The sequence below is a fragment of the Corvus kubaryi genome, unplaced genomic scaffold (assembly GCF_017639235.1).
Source record: "Corvus kubaryi isolate FWS band 111438036 unplaced genomic scaffold, C.kubaryi_AGA036_p1.0 37300, whole genome shotgun sequence".
NCBI lineage: Eukaryota > Metazoa > Chordata > Aves > Passeriformes > Corvidae > Corvus > Corvus kubaryi.
The window spans coordinates 18,002,234-18,019,997 of NW_024581093.1; the positions used below are offsets into that span (position 1 = coordinate 18,002,234).

The 17,764-nt window shown below is 43.3% G+C and overlaps 1 protein-coding gene across 1 annotated transcript in view; it reads right to left on the reverse strand.

Moving 5' to 3' along the window:
• Positions 1–3,662: 3,662 nt before the first annotated feature.
• The window catches only part of CMTM4 (CKLF like MARVEL transmembrane domain containing 4), a 37,172-nt gene continuing 23,070 nt past the window's right edge, over positions 3,663–17,764 (reverse strand). Inside the window, exons 3-4 of the mRNA XM_042027648.1 lie at positions 13,236–13,334; positions 3,663–12,332 (exon numbers count right to left, since the gene is read on the reverse strand). Of these exons, the coding sequence (XP_041883582.1) occupies positions 12,159–12,332; positions 13,236–13,334 (273 nt within the window). The 3' untranslated portion in view covers positions 3,663–12,158. The remainder of the gene's footprint in view (positions 12,333–13,235; positions 13,335–17,764) is intronic.

A 17,764-nucleotide genomic window follows, 5' to 3' on the forward strand; every position in this document is an offset into this window, starting at 1 on the left:
GTGTTTGGTGTCTTTACTTATTTGGAGACCTGATTTTGCTGCTTTGCCTCTGCCCAGCACAAGGGCAGAGCGATTTAAGGAATCCTAAATCTGTTCTGGGGAGGGGGCACAGCTCAGAGCCAGCCCTGGGGTCCAGCCACAACACAAACCTCTTCCTTAGGGCATGAGATGAAGGAATTGAACCAAGAATTAGTTCTGAAACACTGAGTAGACATTGGGGGTTCAGTGCTCCCTCTTGGCAGCCAATAACCCTGTAAACAACAAAGTCCCCTTCGGGTTCACCCTTCACACACCCAGAATATACAGAGGTTGTCTGGTCATCTTTTCCACGCCGGACTAAAGTAAACAAAGGCAGCAAACAAAATGTTCATCTGTTGCTTCAGGACTGCTGTAGCAGCTTGCAGTGAGGTGCCTGCCCAGAGAATTTCCTTACTGGCCTTTAAGTACTTGGTGACTTCATTTATTTCAAAGCAGTTTGCTCCCAGGGTCAAGCACTTGTGTAAGATCCCAGCCTTTTATTTACAAAGATCTGTTTCGTGACTGAAATAAAACACAGTTCTGTATTTTAGGAATATCATTCCAGAAAATTAAATTTAAAATAATTATTGTAAAGCCAGTTTTGATTGGGGTGGAAGTGGCTGACTCAGTCTTCTGCCCATTCTCTGCCACAAATACTGCACCAAGCTCAGGGTCTGGGGCACGTGGAGGAAAAGTCAGCTTGGCTTTTTGGCTTTTTGTTTGTTTGCTTGGTTTTCCTCAACTGACAAGACCAGAAGGGTGCTGGGAGTGCTGGTTTCTCTGCAATTCAGGTTTCAGGAGGCAAACACAACACTGCACCTGCAGCGTGGAGCCCTTAGTTAAGTCCTGATTTCAGTGGCCTCGTCAGACACCTCCTTCCAATCACAATCACTCATGTCCCACAGAGGAGCTGCTTCCAAAGCCCCCAGAGCCCCATCCCTGCCCTCACTGCAGCTCCAGCACAGCCACTGCCACCTGGAGTTCCTGGGCCTGCCTGAGGAGTTTCCAACCCCAAGTTTGGACAGATCCTCATAGAAACAATGCCAGAAGTTCTGTGATCTCAACACTGACTCAAAGCCACTGACAGGAAGGGAAAGAGGCACCTCTGGTGAGTTCACACAGCTCTCACATGGCTGAAGGGCTCTCTCCCTCCTACCAAGGTTTTACATTTTTCTGGGGACTTGTTCAGATTTGTGCAGTGATTTTTGGACAGGAGAGGAATTCAAATACCTTTCCAAGGAATTCAAATACCTTTCCAAGCAGCTTTTTTAGATTCTGACTGAAGTAAGAGGCTCTGTTGTCCTTTGAGCACTCGCTCTGTCCATTACTCCACCTAATTTTGCTTTTCACTTCATACTGTTCAAAGTTCCTCAAGTCTTAAATATCCACCTGACAGAGTCACTTCCAGGATACCAAGGAAGAGCAGAGCATCTCAGCTGCTGTGATGGTGGAGAACAGCCTGGTTGCTGGAAGGCAGAACACAATTGGATGCTCTGCTCAGCAAGCACCTAGTTCCACTCATCATCCTTCTGCCAAGGATGTTCACTGGGCACATTCCTGATCAGAAATAATGTCAGTGCATGGCCTCACTCCAGATTTGCACCAGGACACAAACTGCCCTGGAAGAGCAAATGCCAGATGTGTCAGCACGTGCACAGCACCTCCACCTGGCCATCCTTTAATCCTCTGAGAGAGGATATATCAAGGAAGCAGAAGAAATTTAGGTAAGCACTGAGAATGTGAATCCTGTTACAAGATGCTTGAGACAACTTTTTGTATGGAGTATTGGTTTAAAAGTCAGGAATAAATAAACAGGAATGCATTCAAAAATCCACACTGCCACACAGATCCCTCCTTTAGTGGAAGAATTCACAGCACTCATTGTTTTGTAAAACTTCCAGGTCAGAAAGGAAAACAATGCTACCCAGAAAATTTAAGTGTGGTTTTGTTTGGGGCTTTGGGGAGAAGGAGTTTGGGTGGGGGGTTTTTGGTTTGGGGTTGTTAGGGGTTTTTTTTGGTTGGTTGGTTGGAATTTTTGGGGGGTTTTGGGGTTTTTTTGTTGCTATTGCTTTTGTGGAGTTTGGTTGGTTGGTTGGTTTTTGTTGTTTTTTTTAAGTAAGTCAATTTTAAAATCTATTTCTGTGAAGAGGAAAATACTGATTCCAACATTAATTTTCACCAGGAAATACTTGTCCTTTTCATTTATGTATTTTGGACATAGCCCATCACATTTTTTTAGCCTGATCCATGAATTAATTAATTACAGTCTTCCCAGGAGACTGAAGGAAGACCCAGTGTCTAAAAGTTAGACAAAATAATTTCTTTTTCTACATTTGACAGCTGATGAAGCTGCTCCCAACCCAGGAGCACCATGGATGACCCTGGATAATGCCACAGTGCTGACAGCCCCACACAGGCAAAATGAACTGGCCCCTTGTAAGAGCACGTGGCTCCCTCAGGGAATCCTTCCCTTGTGCCACCACCTGTGCCCACCTCTCCACACGCCCCTGATCCCTCCCAAGTGTCCTCAGTGCAGCACCCACATTCCCAAATCTCTTCACAAACTCCTCCATCCCCCCATGCCTTTCCACAGTTCTCACCTGTATTGACTCAGTGCTTTCAACTCGTACCTAAAGCACCTGGAAAACAAAACTCCCACCAGCACCACTTGCAACCCCCAGCCCATGAGGCAGCAGAGTATTACCCCACGCCCTGGGGCATTTCAGCCAAAAAAATCTCTTTCCAGTCCCAAATGGGCAGCTGCAAACCCCACGATGGAGCATTCCAGCCCATGGCAGCACACCAGAAACACTCCAAGAGCAATTCCACCACAACCACCTGAGCAGCAGAGCAGTTCCACGTTGTCTCTGCTCCCTCTGACCTCTCATCAAGGCCTCTCACGTGGTTTCCCATTAATTCCTGCATCCAGGAGTGTCCCACGGACAGCCCCAGCCCAGGCTGCTGTGGTGGTGTTTAATCCCCATACACAAAGTGCATTTTGCAGCTGCCCTGGCTGGATTATGAACCCAGGAACCCCCCCAGTTCTGGACCGAGGGGTTCTGCTGCCTCTTGGGGTGGTTTAACCCCAGCAGTCCCCAAGCCCTTGCAGGGCTCGCTCTCCTCCCAGCACTGGGATCGGGCAGAGAACGGGGAGGGGAAAAGTGAGAGAACCCCTGGGCTGAAATAAAGACAATTTAATAGGGAAAGCAAAAGCTGTACTCACAAGCAAAGCAAAACAAGGAATCAATTCCCTGCTTCCCATGGGCAGGCAGGTGTTCAGCACCTGCAGGAGAGCAGGGCCACGTCCCCTGGAACAGTGACTGTGGAAGACAAACACCATCACTCCAAACCTCCCCCTTCCTCCTTCTTCTCCCCCTTCATATACTGATGTCATAAAGTCTGGAATATCCCTCTGGTCAGCTGGGGCCACCTGTCCTGGCTGTGTCACCCCCAACCTCCCAGGCACCCCCAGCCCCTCCCCAGTGTGGCAGCACACAGGGCAGAAAAGGCCTTGGTGAGCTCAGCAATAACAAAAACATCTCCCTATTATCAACACACATCCAAAACAGCCCCACACCAGCCACTGGGAAGAAAATTATCCCAACCCAGCCCAGCCCAGGCCATGCTTACAGATGAAGATGCTGTTTTAGTACTTTAATATGTCCATTTATTAAACAGGAAGTCCTTCACAAATGATTCCGTACTATATTGATTGGGCTAAGTGTTAGAAAACTACCATTTCTCCTACATACAAAAATACAGACTTTTACCACTATGAAGAATGATCAGAAGAGTACCGTGAAAACCCAGAGAGCTCAAATCTTCCAATACCAGAAAGAAAAGACAGAAAGACAACTAAATAAAAAAAAATGTACAAAAAGTATTGTGCCCATATACAAAAGACTGGGAAAGCAAAATGACATTTAAAACTGATAAATACACCATTTAAATTATGCTGCAACAGAATGGATTTTAAAACCAAGACTGCTTTGTGTATTGCAAGACTTTAGAATTCTTCAGCTTGTGTTTTTTGATTAGCACAGACACCAACAGAAAGGACACAACAAACTGAAAGATGGTTACTGGTGCAGGAACAAGCTGGAGGTTGTGTTTTCTTGCAGAGTACCTTGCCTTTGAGCCTGGTCAAGCACTCCCAGGACACCTTTCCCAGCCAGAGCTGGCAGCTGCTGCTCTGCCACCAGTGAGTTCCAGCTGTGGGCACAGCAGGAAGGTGCTCCCAGCTGGAGGCACCACTTTGGACCAGCTGCTGCAGCACCGGGCTCTGTGAGAACTGCAGAACTCAGCAGGACAATGGGAAACCCTTCAGGGCTGGGAACTGTCTCCAGGTGAACGTGTGCTGGCTGCTGATACTCCTCCCGCCCTGCAGCAGGACCTGGTGATCAGCGGAGCCCTGGCCTGCAGCCCCCGAGGCGAGGGGCACTGCCCAGGGAAGGACAACAGTCGGGTGCTGCACTCGCACACAGAGGATGCTCCGAGGATTCTCCAGGACAGAACATTGCAGGTTTTACTTCAAAAGCAAAGTACCAAGGAGATTACACAGACTTGTGCTCATGTGATAAAAGGAAAATTGCATCCCCTTTGCTCAGCCTGAATGGAATTCTAACCTGGTACTTCCATAATACCTCTGAGCTGTTTGCAATTACAAACCTGTCAACACAGCAACTGTAACCCAGAGGGACAAAGTGTTTTGGTCAGGCCTGGATGCTCCCTCCTCAGAAGCTGTAAATCATGCATGATGAGCTAGAATTGGAATGTTTGGATTGGGCTGCAGAGTCTGTCTAGAGGACCCAGAGTCAGCCCTGAGGATACAGACATCCCACACTGAGCATCCCTCCACAAGGCTCAAGGAAGGAAATCTGGAGCACCAGAAATGTGCTTCATCTCCAGGCTCAGGTGGCAGCTGAGGGCAGAGCAAAGGACACGCAATCTGTGATTCTCTAGGGGTCAGATTTAGTGCACACAGGCAGGGAAGGCAGTGACCACAGCAGCCATAAACCTGGTGTTGGTGGGAACAAAGCACAACGAGGCCAGAGCTGCATTAGTGACTCACATTACAAAAATAGTGTTTACTGGATTAATAAATTTACATCTCTATTCCTGTGAATGACAAGTGTTTGTACCACACATGGAAGGCACCCTAGGTGAAGCAGTTTTTCGGTATTTGTTTACAATTCTGTGAAAAGACATACAAAGTGTCAACTTCCAAATCAAATTCGAGCATTATAATGAGAAATAAATACATACTTTACTATTTTATTGTGGGTTCCTGAACCCTTACAAACTTCAACATATACAAACAGTTTCAAATGACACTAACACAGAAGAGAGTAAGTCTAGACAGATATAATGATTAGCTAAGTCATTCGTCCTATTATGTCATAAATGTTGTGTCTAAAGTATAGAAATCATTTTAAAATGCAACAAATTGGCCACAATATATAAATCAAAGTATTTTCTTACGCCAGGACTGTGGTGTATGAGTTAAAGCTCGATGAGCTGTAGTGCTAAGACACTCTCCCTCCACAAGATCCAACAACAGAAACCAGTAAACATTCAAGATTAAAGTATAAACAGTAGAAAAATGAAGGTACCAATTGTTGTAATAAAAGGGTGCTAGCCAGGACCACTTTAACCTGCAGACATCAGGACAGCTGTAACATCACTAAAAATATTTAGACAACACTACTTTGGGGATTAAAAGGTTACCAAAAGTGATAAATCAGCCTAGTTAAGAGAGGATGTTTTCTTTCAGACACATGAAGGTTTTAATTAAATATGTCTATTGAGACATTTGTCCAAAGCAAAACAATACAATACCCTGAAATTTCCTGTGCTCTAGACAATAGCCTGTGACAGTCACAAGAGGCAGATGCTCAAGTTCCATTCTGTTACTCACATCCAGATGTTATTAAAATAGCTGTAGGGACCAGCCCCAATCAAAAAATAAGAACCCCCCCAGATACTCTGTTAAAACAATCTGGCTATTGCCTTTTTAAACGCTCCTATGTCCTCATTCTGAAGCCGTGAAGAAAGTTCCCACATCCTTCCATAAATGCTAACTGGTTTTTTAAAGTTTTACCCATGAAGTCCATGGGATACAGATAAAACCTTCGTAGTAAACACAAAGCTCTATGTTATAAATATGTCAATCAAGGTAACTATGTATACTGTATATAAAATTAAATATCTTCTGTTTGCCAAGTATAATTTAAAAAGGAATATCTGTGGCTAGTTATAAAAAAATATTTATTAACCCATAGAGATTAAAAGGCAATTTCATTAACTCCTCCATCCAACATATATGGAAGAGCTGCACTGGGATTCTGGATAGGTAATTTTATCTAATCACATTCCTATGATAAATAGACAACTTTCATTTCTGGGCATATATAAGAACACTTTTGAAAGCTGCATATCCCAAAAGAAAATTAGATTGTTTTGTATACTCTAAATTAAAGGCTACCAGAAATCACAGTGTAAGCAGATTTTTTAAAGATTACTTTTAGCATACAAATGTTTAAATTATAGACAGATTTTAAAAAATACAACACAAAAAAAAAGACCAAAACAAGGGAACCCTTTCAGGTTGGACAGCACCACTGACTTCGTCAAGCAGATCTCTCAAGGTGGCCAAGTGGCTGACAGGGAAAATAATATACCAGGAAAAAACCTCTAAAATGTCATTCAGAGATTTCCTGAGTATTTGAATAAATTCATTTTAACCAACTCCCTCTGTCAAAATAAAGAGAGGGGACACGGCATAATTTCTATGAAGTATTTTCAAACATTCCGTGTGTTTTTGTACTGATTTCAGGATCATTTTAGAATGCTTTTGTTGCCATTAAAATCCACACACAGGACACTTCTATCTGCACAGTAATTTTGAGCTTTGCTGGCCCTCCAGACAACAAACAATCCATTATTTCACGCTACAAGTGAGCCAAGTGTCTGATTTTCAGAAGTGCCACACGTTGGCTTTACTCCTTCCCGTGGGACTGAGCAGAGCCTGGATCCCCTCTGGAGCAGCTCCTCTGGAGCAGCTCCTCTGGAGCAGCCCCGAGCCAGCTGGAAGCTGAGCCTGGGCAATCCCAGCCCTCTCTCAGCCCCCCCGAGCTGCTGAGATCACCAGGACCACCATGGGTGCACAATCTCTCCACTATGGGTTCTTACTGTCCATGTATCCATCCCTTTGAAAGCACTGGATTGTCAAGTGTCCTCCTCACATCTCAAATTCCTTATCAGACTGTGCCTTTTTATTATCCCGAGTATCTGCTGAAGATTTTTGGCTCCAGAGCTCTCAGGACAAGAACTGTTCTTTATGTTCTTCCATGAACAAAGCTGTTCAGTATCCCAGCTGAGCAGCAAAGAGGATATTATTGTCTACACTGTCTGAACTGCTATTAAGTTTGGTTTCATTTTTTTTAACTATGCCCTAAAAAACATCATTCTTGGTTATTTTAGATTTTTGGTGAGTTTTTTTCCCTCACGAAAGAAAACAGTAGAATTATTACAAAGTTGTCATGAGACGAGAAAATAACAGATACAGAAAGAGGCTGAGGAAGAGGAAGGAAGAAAGGATTGCATTAATAAAGCCACATATTAGGTAAGCATCTGCTGTGCCTCCACATCCCCAAAACAGCAGAACAGTCCCAAACACCAAACTCATTTAGAGACCTTAAAGCTCATGAAAAGCTAGTGGTGCACTGCCTCAGACCAGCCCCGTGCAGCCTGCAGCAGATCCACTCCTGCTGTGTCCATGAACCACCAATTCTGCTCTGCTGGGAGGGGCAAGCAGCACATGGGACAGAAAAATTCACAGGGGGAAAAAATAAACTATTACCTCAGGGAAGAGTGGGAATCTTCCCCTCCTCTTTCTAGAAGCAGCAATGAAATACAGAGAGGTGAAACAAGTCCAGACCGTGCCACGAGACGCAGAGTGCAACTCATGACAAAGCCAGTGAAGAAGCGACACACGCTGCTCCTTTTATTGAAACCCCATGTCAAAGACACCTTGTAAGTGAAAGATGAGCTGCTACCAAGACACAGATCTTTGCTGATGCTGCGCTCCTGAATCCAGTGATCAACACAGGCTGAAATATCAGCTCAGTGCCTGTCTCTCAGAAGGCACAGGGAGATCAATCTCTACCCCTCCCAAGCTCTAAGCACATGGCTCCTACCAGGAATCTCACACCAACACCAGCTTCCCACAGTCCCATGGGAAAGACCACCCAGCCCAAGCCTCCTAAGCCATCAGGAAAGGGAAGAGCACCAGAGCTGAAATAAAGGGATCTGGACACGTTCTGATCTTCCTGGCACTGCAGCAGACACACTACATGGACCAACAAACAAGGCTTAGCAAGAATTAAATATTAAAGCATCAGATCTATGAGGCACAAATATTCCAAATGAAAGGAAAAAGTGGAGAGAAAGAAGGAATTGGCTTTCCTCAGACACATAACTCAGTTCCTCTGGGGCTTTAGGAGCTCCTGCTGGGGCCATTTGCACAGCACAAGGATGTGGGACAAACCTCACCTGGGCAGTGAGAGGCAAACAGACTCTTCCAGCACTGTGTAACAACTCCCAAGCTGCTGCTCCAGTCAGATCTTACTGTTTAATATTTTGATGTCTGGGCATAAGATGCAGAATTTAGTCATTTCTACACACAGAAATACACAGAGATTCCAGGTCTAAGGGCCTTGTTTGACCAAAGGGGACTCATCCAAACCATTACTGTTTCAAGCATCCTGCTCCTACCAAGTTCAAGTGTTTGCTCTAATTTGGTTCTGTTTACTTTGGGGTTTGAGTCCCTTTATGGAGCTAACAGCACCCTTAAGGACTAAAAGAAATTATCCCTATGTGCTGGCAATTACAAGCAAGACTGAGAGAGAAGCAATTTAATGTCACTTTTCTAAGCAAGTAAAAAAAAAATTTAAACTTTCTACCCTGTTTTCTTCCTTAAGGGTTTATTTGTGTGACTGCAGTTATCTAACAGTACCTCTCCAATACACTGTGTAAAATTAACTCGGGGGAACGAGCCACATATACATCAAAGTATCTCAATATTTCAAATGTAGTTGTCTCTCACAGCTACTTTATTTCCCTTCCACATAATCCAAATAGTAAATAATGTCTCTGCAGAGCAATAATAGCTCAAGATTTTTTAGAAAGTATATACTGTACTTTAGAAAGTATATAGTGTACAACACTAAAAATCATCTTTGGTCCCAAAAATTAGGAAATTACAAATTTACATTTGCTTTTCTTTTACGAAGTGAATCAGATAGTGTTTTTAAAATTAATGTTCTCTTTTGGATTCCACCCTGAGAGTGTGCTAAGCTCAGGGTGTGATGGAACTAATAAATCCTGCCATTCTCAGCTGAAGAAAACTTATCCCACCTGCAGCAGCCCCAAGGCCATTCCAGCACCACTGCCCAAGGACTGCACTGCACTGGAGGTGTGACTGCCCCACTCTGCTCCTGTCACTGCAGCTCAACAGGAGCTGGGAGCTCACTCCAGACAAAACCCCAGAGCTACCCTTTCTCTAGGCAAGGAATTTGAAAGGTACTGAATTCATAAACCTAGAGAGGCACAAGAGCTCCCAGAGCTCTGCCCCAACCACAATGAGCCCAGGGAGCACAGGAGAGGATCTGGGAATGCTCCTTCAGCCCTGGCCAGCAGCCAGCAACAGGACAGACTCCTGACAAAATCCCCTTGGGACACCATCCTGGTCCCTGATTTCAGATGGCAGCTCCACTCCAAAAGCATGGATCTTCTGGAGAACTGTATTTTGGATCTCAGTAGGTGAGTTTGGCTTGATTTTGGTTTTGGTGTGGGATGTTTGGGGTTTTTTTTTTTTTTGGTTTTGTCTGGTTTGGGTTGGGGTTTTTTACAATCTTTATAGAGACTGCTTTGATGGCAGTTTACAATTCCAGACTGGGTGTGCTTGTGCTACTTTCGAAAGTCTTGTAATGACTGACACTGCAAACTCTGCCAGGCCTGGGCAGTGCTGGCAAACAGCAGGGCTGTCACAGCAGTTCTGGCAGTAACAAATTGTTCTTTCTTACCACCCTGGCCATGGAACTGTCACGTACTGCTCAGGGAATGCACCCAGGTGAGACAACCCTCTGTGAAATGTCTCTGTTCTAATCCAACACCAAGAGTTGGTTCCATCTTCTTTTCAACTGGTGTTCCCTTTGGCATTACATCCAATAAAGCACAATAAAATTTTACTATAGGAACTGGTAAACCATCATTCACTAAGAAAATGCAAATTTTCCTTAACCTCATCAGTAACTCTGAATTTTAATCTCCATCTTAGCCCCTAAGGTGAAATGCACTGTAGATGTCAGTAAAAAATGAAAAGGCATCACCTTTGTCACCTTTTTTCACTCATCAAAATAATTCTCTGCTGCTCAATTTGAATATTGCAGCATTAGGTTCACACCTTCACTATCCCAGTTCCCTCCAGTATTATAAAAGCCCAGGCACTTCTCCTGATCTCCTGTTTGGTGTCACCTGGTTTTCATGGTTAAAATAACTTATCCACCATACACTGCCAGTTGTTCTTAAGGCTCCAGGTACTGCACCCACCCTGAGGAGTGCAGCTCCATCAGGACACAGAAACTCAGGCATACATGGCAAACAGTTCCACTAATTCCACAGATTTTCATTTTCCTCACACCAGAAAGGAGTTCAGCTCTAGAGATCTTCTCCCACACACACTGTCTTCACACAGGCACACAAATGCCAAATAATGCACTACAGAGATAAAAAACACCAAAGAAACAGAAAAATCTGAAGAGACATCTTCCTAATAATATTGTGACATTGTCTAGCCAATTACTGCTGAATTTGAGTTGTGAGTAGAGAAAATGTAATTCATTCACTGGAAGTACAAGGAAAATAAAAAAACCCTTCAGTTAAGTAAAACTATTTCTAAACAAATCAATACAATCGTATTATTTTCCAATTAGCTAAATTCATTTTCCAAAGAACTATTAGGGGAAAAAATCTGCAGAAACACCCAGTTAAAATAAAAATCAGGTTTACCTACTACCAATGGGTTTAATTTTAGAATAACCATCCTTCCAAAAAGAAATATTTACTTTACATGAATCACAACATTGCAACCTTAGGAACACTTTAAAAGCACATAAATTTTTGCTAGCTCTTCCTTACCCTGGGCTTGGAGGGAAAGCAAGTTCTAGCAACAATTTCTAGAAATGTTGAACCTTAAAAAAAAAAGAAAAAAGAAAAAAAAAAAAGAAAAAGAAAAAGAAAGCCATGGCTGGAATGTAAGTCTATAGGATGACAACCCCTTCACTCTCTACTGTGCCCCTCAAGCCCCTTTCCTCCACCCTGTCTCCTAAATATATTTATTTTCCCACTTTGGACTGAAAACTGGAATGTGTCCCAACATGAGCAGACAACCACCTATTCACACTCAGTGCACCCCCACCAGTGACCATCCCAGCCCTAGCCCAGTTCAGAGCTGGCCAGTGGCCCTTTCTCAGCACGCTGCATCCATGAGAACACGTGGAATGGAATGGTTATCCAGCAGCCAGGCAGGTGTGCCAGAGGCTGCAGGGCAGGAGGGAGCAGGAGGACAGACAGACACAGTTTGGGATGGACAGACCCCGCTGGCTGACACGGGCCGTGGCTGAGTTATTGCTGTGTGCCCCTGGCTCCTTGGCACATCTGGGTGTTCCACCTGTGCATTTCCCTCCTCTGTCACCCAGCCAGGGTAGGGCTGCTCTGTCTTTGGGGCAGATGAAGGAACAGTGGATCTTCAGAGGGGGAAGGAAACTACTGTGCAGTTATCCAAAACAGAAACGTACTTCAGCACATATATATGTTATATACTATATATTCTATGAGCTATATAATATATGCACATATATATGTGGAGAGCTTGGAGGGACCTTCCTTTTGAATGACCAACATTTTCTGCCTCCGTGACAACAGCTTCTGGCTCAATGCATCTCTGCACTCACGTGCAGGGCTGGGCATCCTTCGCCACCCTCGGATCTGCCTTTTCCTCCTTAAATAAAGCAAAAACCCTTATTCCATGAGGGAGTTGAGTGCTTCTTTTCCCTTTCAGTCCCATCTGAGGGTCAGTGTCACGCGTCCAGGCGCTGGATCTCCGGGCGATGCACGACCTCCCTGGACTCTGTCCGAGCGCGGATGTAGTCGCTGGTCTGGCGGCTGCTCTGCTGCCTGCTGCTCATTCGCCACTTCTTAATTGCTAAAAACGTGTTCACAGCATACACTGCCATTGCCAGGAAACCAAACACCTACAAGAAGCAGAAAGAGTTGTCGAAGACAATTTCTGAAAACAAGAAGAAAAGCACTTTCACAGCAAAGTCCTCAGAAGTTCAGTTTCCTGCATTATTTGCACTGACAAATCATCACGGCCTGGGAACTTGTTTTTCTTCTTCAATGAACTAGAGAATCTGCAAAAGTGACTAAGATCAATGATCCCAGAAAACAAAGTTCTCTGACTACCAACATGACAATTAAATCCTGCAGTGCAGCCCAGTGGAAGACCCCCTTGTAAAGAAACCAGCCCTTCATCCAAAAGCTCATTCCTCAGGGTGCCCATGAAAAGTGACAAGTCCAGAGCCTCAGCCTGGAGAAGCAGCTGCTTTGCAGTTTTTCCTCTATGCTTCTGCAGGACTCATGGGATTTTAAAAACCAGGTTTGAAAAGAAAATAAAAAAGAAAATAAAAAGAGGTTGCCAACTCATGCACAAAATTAATTTGCTTGAACTGACTGTTGTAGATTTAAAACCCTGAAGTGCTACTACATTCACTCCACAGAACAAAAAATCATGTGTACTGAGCAAGAACTCAGCAAATTATGTGTAAGCAGCTTCAATTTCTTCTGAATTTTTGGCTCTAACTTTTCCATAGGCTTGCAACATAGAGCAGGATCATGTAAGGCAGCTATAGAGAAAGGCAAGTTCAACTGCAAAGTGTTCTCTGCAAGTCATTTTTCTACTATTCTTGCCTCAAGCCTTAAGACAAAGCTCCAAGGATGTTAACACTCTTAAAGTAAGAACTACCTTATAGCAAACTGTAAAATTAGAAGTAAATTGTGATGGAAAAAGCAACAGGTGTATTCAATCAATGAGTAAAAGTTAATTCTAAGTTTTAATGCAAGATAAGGGTCAGATATAAACAAGTTTAAATTCTTACCACAGCAGCAATTTCTGCTCCAGTTTTATGGTTTAAAGCAGCAAGTACTACAGAGGCAATGAAAAAGAAGAAAGTGCTGAGTCCAGTGTTGACCAGATCCTAAAAAACAAATTCAATAGCATTACTAAATGATGATTGTTTGCTTTATCAGAAGTGATGACACAGAAGGGTGGAACAAGAACTGCAGCAAGTGCTCAGGTGTTGCACAGAAGGCAGAGGCAGTCACACAGGACCAGCAGCAGCATTTGCTGCAGTCCCACAGCACACAGAGCACCCTGCAGCCCTGGGCCATCAGCTCAGCCCAGGCTGGCTCCAGGCAGAGCTGTTGGCACAGGGATGGGCTCACCCTGCCAGAGCCCAGCAGGTGCTGAACCAGCCTGGCTGTCAGACTGGGCACTGCAGAACCTCTGATCCCACATCCCAGACACCAGGCAGGAGCTTTTCTACCCATTCCTTGAGGCCTTCACTGCACAAAACTGTGCATCCTGTGCCACTTCTGTGAGTAACAGCTGCCAGTAGTGTAAGAACACAGAGATTTTTACCTATTTATTGCATAAAACTGGTGTTTCAGGCAGACATTTTAGAACATAAGCACAGCAACATGCTCAGGGAAAACCCCTGCTTTGTTCCAAGAAAAACAACTTGCTACACACAATTCATGTGCTGAACATGTCACTGGTGTTCAGACGCTGCTGCTGCCATGCCTCACCTCAAACAGGGTCATTAACATGTCACTGGAACCAAAGGAAGAATTCTGTATGGCAGGTATTTGCACAAAAATAATCATATCAATACAAGACAAACCGATCAGACTCGAGGGAAAAAATATTCAAGGGTGTGAATAACAGAAGAAACAAAGTCTAGATTCATTCAGGACAAGGTGTTCAGTGTGTTATCAGGATACCTTTCACATCTGATGTGTATGGACACTGCACTATCTGCATGCTCCCACTAAGCTGGGGAACACCATTCCCAAACCACGAACGAACCATGGATGAACAGGTGAGGTCAGGGTGGAGGGATCAAGAAAGGACAATTCAGCACAAACATGAAGTGGGAAGCAAATACTACCATAGGCAGAGGGGATGGAAAGAAAACCTGCATACAAGATTGCTGTGCAACTTACAGGCTTGAGGTGAAGAAAAAACCAAAAAACCCATACAAAACAAAACCACAGTGAACACAGCAACTCCCACCATATAAAACCAATCACAATAATTAGAATTCAAGGCCAATTTCTTCTACTTGACTCTCTTCTCCCACATGCAAGGCAGGCTCACTTCCTGTTACAGCTCCTTCACTTTTTCCATTTTTTAAAGATGATTTTATTTCATTTTTGCCCCAGAGTGCATCTTGTGAAGTGCAATAAGAAGTCAGGCTTAGAAAATTTAAGACATGACTCTGAACTGACTCTGCTGGGTATGAATCCCATAACTATGTTCCAGTTACACAGCACAAAGACTTTGAAGGGAACAGTGCCATCCAGCCACCCCCAAAACACCTCTTTTCCTAGCCATGATTACAGAATGTTTTAGAAAGTAACTGTAGAAATGGAAGTTTCTGGCACGGTGTTAATTCACAGGAAACTATTTTGAGGGTACTGACTCAGCAACAGCTGGTTACCGAAACTGAGTGTACAGACTGCATGAGGCATCACTGAGGCCTGATCCTCACCTCCAACAGGGACCTTCCCAAGGAATCAGAGAGGCTTCCATGGCTCATTGCCACTTCCACTCTCATGTCCAGATGTCATGAGCCCTGTAAGACCCAAACTCTTTATCAAATAGTAAAGAAACAAAACCAAATCGTGAGTCTCACAAATTCCTACCAATTTTTCACCTGCCTGTGTAAAGAGAGAGGTTTTTTATCCCTGCTCAAGCTTACTGAGATAGATGCTACCTGGCACTTAGGACATCAAACAAATCCAAATTCTATTAACTAGCTATTGGCAGTTTTAATTATAGAACTTTTGCTTTGCAGAGATAAAGTTTAAACTTTATATAAATAGAGGTATTAGAAAATAAAGGGCATTCCACAATTTCTGCAAGCATGCCCCTCTGCAGCTCTGAGTTTACAGCTCTAACTGGGCTCCTGCAGTTGCCAACACGAGCTGTGGTTCTCACCTGCACAAACCTTTTTCCCACTAGAGGGGAAGTCTCACTGTATCTGCAACAGTGTTCAACATTTCCACCAAGTCTCTATGTAAATACATGTGTGTCACCAAGAATGTGCAAACTAAATATTGAGGAGAGGGCAGCTACGCTCTTGGATAATTAAAAAAAAAAAATTAAATTAGTTCAACTCAAGGTCAAGCTGTGTATTTTACTACCAAAGTACATTTGGCATCTACAAATCCTAGAAGAAATAATCCAGAAGAACTTAGTAATTACTGTAGGCAAGCATCTCAAGAGGTGCTGCCATGACCAAAAAAAAGGGAGAAAAATCACTTTTGCACTCCTTTGGACATATGGACACGATAGGTGGTAATCTTAACTTTGCAAGGGACACTGGAATGCTGCATCCTGTTCCTGTATCCACATTTTTAAAAGAAGGTTGAAAAATTGGACAGGGTACAGAAAAGAGCCACAGAAGTTATTGAAAGGAGGAGAGAATTTCTCACAGTATGAATCAAAAGAACCTAAACTGCTTTGAATATTAAAAAGATTGAGCTGTGCACATGAAGACTCCAGTGTTCAAACAATCAAAAATACTGGTTGTTTTAAAAGCTTAACATCAGAAAGCCAACAAAATTAACAGCAAAACAAAATCAACAGCTGCAAAGTTAAGGCAGAAGTAATACTCAAAATGAAGCTAATTTTAATTGCAGGAGACCTAATCATCAGAACAAGCAACCAAAGCTGTATTTAATATTCTACCCTTTCACTTCTTATAATCCAGGTTATGCTTTTTCAGACACATTTTGTACTTCCTTAGTACCATACTTAAGGATGACATGGATGATACATGATGGTCTATGATTTATGGGGTCAGATGTGCTCATTAATTAATCCTGCTGACCTCTGACTTTTAAAACCACCTTGGGGACCTTTCCAAAGGAGCCCAGTGTAAGCAAGATGACCAGGCCTGCCCACAACATGACACATTTATCACCCAGCTCCACGCTACAAATGGACCTTGAAGGCTTCTTTCAAGAACTCTTGAGATACTGTAGAATATAAAATCCTGCTGAAATTAAACTGCTGATGCCTTTCCTAACGTGCTTTGATATAAGTATATCAGAAACTTGTCATCATCACTGGCATTTTATTCTAGTTTACTTTTTACAAAGAATATCAAATTCCTTACAGAGAATTCAACAATTTAAATCTAAAGAATTGATTCTATCTTGAGGCTCCAATTTATTCATCTCTGCAATTTCATTTGCCCTGTTTAGGTCAAACCTTTCTAATGCAATTAACAATTGCTTTACATTCCTACAATAAGGCTGGTTTCTGAAAAAGCCAAAACAAAAATGATCTTTTATACCCCCAGAGCAGACTGTTGGGAGCTTAAGGAGCAATGACACTGTCACACACACATGTAATGGTACCATCAGAGATGCAATTAGCAGTGGAGGTTTTTAATCTAAAATGTGGGAGCTACTACTTAGAGCAGAAAGATAAGAAAAGAAAAAAACAAGGGGTTTGGGCGAAGTCAGAGCAGAAATAAAAGCAAGAAGTAAAGAACCCTCCCTAAAATACTCTTAAATTTTTTCCACGTAAGAGAAAATGAATAATCGTGACAATAAGAAGAATAAACTAATTGAAAAAAGATGAGCTGCTTCAAATCTGGCCATGATGGAGCTGAAGTTCTTGCTATTATATTTATAGACAAAGTAAAACCACATCACAGAGGTAAAAGAATTTCTGCTGAAATTACAGCAACCTCATGAGACAGTATGCTGTGCCATAAAATACTGTACAGAGCTGCCATCCACAACAGAATCAAATCTTTGAGCTGAATCAAATCCACTCCAGGCTGCTGCTGCTCCCTTTCTCCTTTCCAAAATTACTTCTGGTCACTTGCTAGTTTATTTGCAAGTAATTCTGTTCAGTCCCCAGTGGTCCTGTCAGTCCAAAGGAGAGCATCCAAGGCCATGGATTTGCTCTCTGTCCCACTCAGAAGGAGGACAAGGCAGAGATGTTGTAACTCATGGATGAAGAAGGGCTTATGCCAAGATAAATATTTTATTATAAAAAAGGACGATGCTTTTGTTCTGCTGATTCTGCTGTAAAGGTGGGAAACCCCATTCCATGATTCTGTGATCATCCTACACTCTTGGTTTTAAGGGTCCAGGCAGGTATGGCTCCTGGACTAATGAGGATGCAAAAGCTGAACTGGTGCTACAAATGAGAGGTCTTAACAGACTTGAAAACTGTCAACAAGTTGCTCCTGACAGCTGCAAAGCTCCTCAGCTTCCAAGCTGCTGCTCAGCCTTCCAGGCTGGGACATCACCAGGAGCTGCCTCTGATGCTCAGAGGCTTCAGTAACATCCACATGCCTTTATCCACAGCTGTCCACAACTTCAC